The sequence below is a fragment of the Plectropomus leopardus genome, chromosome 20, assembly GCF_008729295.1.
Source record: "Plectropomus leopardus isolate mb chromosome 20, YSFRI_Pleo_2.0, whole genome shotgun sequence".
Classification (NCBI taxonomy): Eukaryota; Metazoa; Chordata; class Actinopteri; order Perciformes; family Serranidae; genus Plectropomus; species Plectropomus leopardus.
In genome coordinates this window covers 11,091,069-11,095,010 of record NC_056482.1, presented here as the reverse complement: position 1 = coordinate 11,095,010, position 3,942 = coordinate 11,091,069, and the positions used below count along the sequence as shown (strand labels likewise).

Below are 3,942 nucleotides of genomic sequence, written 5' to 3'. Positions count from 1 at the left end.
TCGTTGTCCAAATGTCCAAATGTGAAAGGTAAAGGGAACATCCAAAATAGAATGAGTAACTGAAGTGTGGCTCAGGGGCAAAGACAGCTGGTTGGAGTCTCTTAGGTTGGCAGTTCAAGCCTCACAAGTGACACAGCAATGCCACAGTACAAAATCCATGGCTGAAATTTAACAGGAATTGGCAATATTAATGAATTAATATTAAAACAAAAAAACTATTTGGAATGAGTTTGAAACAATATATCACTCTGTCACTCTCTATATAGATATATCGGTCTGCTCTGCTGATATAAGGGTCATATGGTGTTGAAACGCAAAATTCAGCATCAGCAGTGACGTCTGTCGTAAACTTGACTGATTTATGAGTCAGGCCGATATTCCTTGATTTCGACAGACGTCACTGCCGATACTGATTTTACCTGTTTCCAGACCACTTCACCTGATTTATTGGCCAAACGATATATAATTTAAATTTATGTGCCTAAATTTGTTCTGTATTATCCAAATTAGTGTCTAAACTGCGTGAATGTATAGTTAAATGATATTTTATGGCATAAATATAATAAAATATCCGCTGATATAAGAGTCATATGGTGTTGAAACGCAAAATTCAATATCAGCAGTGACGTCTGTCGAAAACTAGGCTGATATATATGAATCAGGCGGAGAATCAACTGGCAGGGTTCTTGGCAGGGAAAATGTGTTCATTGCTGACATAGCAGTAAATTGTAATAGTTTCCCCCTTTACTGCAAAACACTGGTATTCGATGCTAAGCCACAGACAAATAATTTTGGACGACATACTGTACTATAATTTTTTTATGCTATTTTGGACAACATAGTATAGTAGGACTTTTTTAATGCCGTTTTGGACGACATAGTATGGTATGACTTTTTTCATGCTTTTTGAAAAACCAGTGAAAGACGAAACATTAAAAGATCAAAACACCAGATACTGCTGTGAGAAAATATATGCACAGTTTATTGATAGATGCAAATAGGTGAGGCAAACACACACACAAAAAAAAATCAATCATGAACTAATTGCAAGATCTGATTTTTCTGCAGTATTAGAAACATCAGTCACCTGGATCAGGCTATTAAAACCTTAACTTTGTTAGAAAATTCTTTGTTTGAGATGAAATATCCCAGAACTCAACCACCATCTGCCACCTAAATGGGATGCAAGAGGCATGACCTCCCCTCCAGCGCTTTTGCTGTGCCTGTGAAAGAAATAACGCAATATGCACATATGAAAATACACAGAGTAATTCCAGTGACTACTACAGAATAACATATCATAAATATTAACTGCTGCTTGTATTCATGGCTTTTTAAGACCTGCTTGGGCTCATTCTATTTAATATCATCTACAAATTACTGTACAGTTGTTCCTAGAACATTCTGTGAAAGGCCAGTTTCACAAGGGACGAATGATCAGTAATATTTACATTTGGCTTCTGAGTCACTGTAACATACATAGAACAAAAGGCACTGTGACAAATGTCATAACTTTTAAATACATACTAAAAGTAGGCGTGGGAAAAAACTGGGCATCCATTCAGTAGAAGCAATCTCTAACATTGCCAATTGTTTTGATAAGCCAATTAATAATGCGATGTTAGACAGCAGGGCTTATGATTAATTCATGCTAAATCTCTATTATGCAATGCTGTCTAACAAGGATTGTGCAACTAATACAACAGTATTCACTGGAAAATAGGCATTTCTCCGCAACTTCCTGTTGATTTGGTTAAAGAGAAGTTGTTGTTTACACAGTGTAAAATATAGCACTTTATGCCCATGAATAAACAAAAAAGGTGCATACAGTGTAAGCCTGCTAGTGACCATATGTTTCTATTAAATGAAAAAGTTAGCTGCACATTTACCTAGATTCAACATGAATTTGCAAAGCTGGCTGACAGCTGGCTAGAATAATGCTATGAATTATAAGCCTGTTCTCAGTGCGTAGTTGATGTTTAATAAATACACACAATACAGTGTCAAACATGAAACTTTGGTAAGTGTATTATAGGATTATGAACAGTGACTATTTTCTTCCTTTTTTATCTTGTTTTTACAGATCTGCATCACTGGCTCAAAATGATTTTAGTTGGTAAGTGAATGTTTTAGTGATTATGTCCATTATGTCTGTGACTGCTACAAGAACTACAAGAAAAACTTTTTATGTCATTTCTTCGCTAAGTCCGTAGCAGGATAAAGTTTGTGTAAAGGATAGTGGACGGTTACGTTGTTGCATGGCTCTCATGAATACAACAGGAGCGCAAACAGGTGGGTATGTTCACAGTATCTCCCATCCATAGTGTCTTGACATTGGTGGTCTTTTGCATTCACATGTTAATTTGTCTCCACCTGCAGATATTTAACCCCAAAGTGAGGCATCACTTTAGTGAGTATAGCAGTTCAGCAGTATGGCAGAGAGACAGAGGGTGAGCGGAGGAAAAGTACTGACAGCACAACCAGTCCTCAAGCTCTGCGTTCCTCTCAGGCTCCAGTGAACGCTCAGCGAACTTCATCATCAGCAGTGCCCGTTTCACATCCAGCCAATTCAGGAGGCCCTCGTGTCGGGATCCATCAACAAAGCCAACCCCCTGTCCGTGTCTCTCCCACTGCTGCTCCATCAGGTCCCTCCTGGGGCCCCAGAGAAGGCTCTGCAGTATGCGCTTGGCCTCCTGGATATGGATTCGTTTGATGGGGTCAGGTTGGAGCAGGAGCTGAGCCAGCCGCTGGAGGCCGGCAGAGTAAAGGGAGACTGTGGGGATTGGAGGCAGCTCCTCACAGCGGTAGTCTTGCTCCTTAAGAGCTGGGCTCACCTCGAATGGGTTCGGTTGATGGAGGAGCTCGTAGATCAAGATGCCTGTCTGAAACTCGTCAAATTTACGATACTGGGCTGCAGAGACGATCTCAGGTGCTAATCTGGCATGGTCACGTTTGATGCGAGGGTCCACACTGGTTGATGTGGCATCCTCAGAGGAACGACGCTTGGCCTTTGCGAAGTTGCTGATGAGGAGCCGCGGAAGACGCTGACTGTCCGCACCACTTGAACTGTTAGTGGTGCCTGTGTCAGTGGTGGTCTGTTGGGGGAACTGGGAGGGCCTGCGCAGATGAGGCACCAACAGCAGGTTTTCCAGGCAGAGGTCGCGGTGGGTGACACCGTGCTCCTTCAAGTGTTCCAGGCCATGGCAGAGCTGCAGGAGGAGGAAGCACACACGGCGCTCATACACTTCTGGCTGAGATTTATGGAATGCTGCCCACTCCCGAACGAAGTCAGCCGCCGTCTGCTGAGGGATCTCAGAGGTGATGACCACAACTCGCTCTCGTTCCACCTGCTGACCAGGCGCAGATGTGGAGGGCTGGGGTAGTGATGAAGCAGGTGTGGTGGGAAGAGAGACTTCGTCCGAAGGCAACATGCTCTGGGGGACACAAGCAAGGAAGTGTCCACAGTCCTGCTGGAGGTTGAAGTGGGGAGGCATGCTCTGCTGCACCGACAGACCGTAGAGATGCCCCTGTTTGGCCTCCATGGATGGACTCTTGCAGATCTGAAGAGGTATAAACACAAAGGTCAGTGGAAGGAAAGAATGAAGCAAAGGAGGGGAGGAGAGCAGAGGGAGGGGAGAGAATTCCAACACAGGGAGCAGAGCCAAAAAACTCACGAAAGGAAGTGTTGCTAGTGAGGTTTAAAGGTCAACGCCAATTCAGTTCCTGCTCTCATTCAAGTAAAATCGATTTTCTCAAGAACAAAAGTTTAATTTTAACAAAGTTAGACAAACATACAGTGTAACTTTAATTAGTGCTGATTTAAGATTATTACATGATAATTTATATTACCATATTTATATATTATATATTATATTATATAATTTATATACCATATTACCATATTGTGCGTATTGGGTTAAGTGTGTGTCATAAGGGGGTTTT

The 3,942-nt window shown here is 42.1% G+C and overlaps 1 protein-coding gene across 1 annotated transcript in view; it reads right to left on the bottom strand.

Annotated features, from left to right (window-relative positions):
• Positions 1-959: 959 nt before the first annotated feature.
• Positions 960-3,942, bottom strand: part of LOC121959672 (inactive tyrosine-protein kinase PRAG1) — a 56,934-nt gene continuing 53,951 nt past the window's right edge. Inside the window, exon 6 of the mRNA XM_042509118.1 lies at positions 960-3,560. Within this exon, the coding sequence (XP_042365052.1) occupies positions 2,403-3,560 (1,158 nt within the window). The 3' untranslated portion in view covers positions 960-2,402. The remainder of the gene's footprint in view (positions 3,561-3,942) is intronic.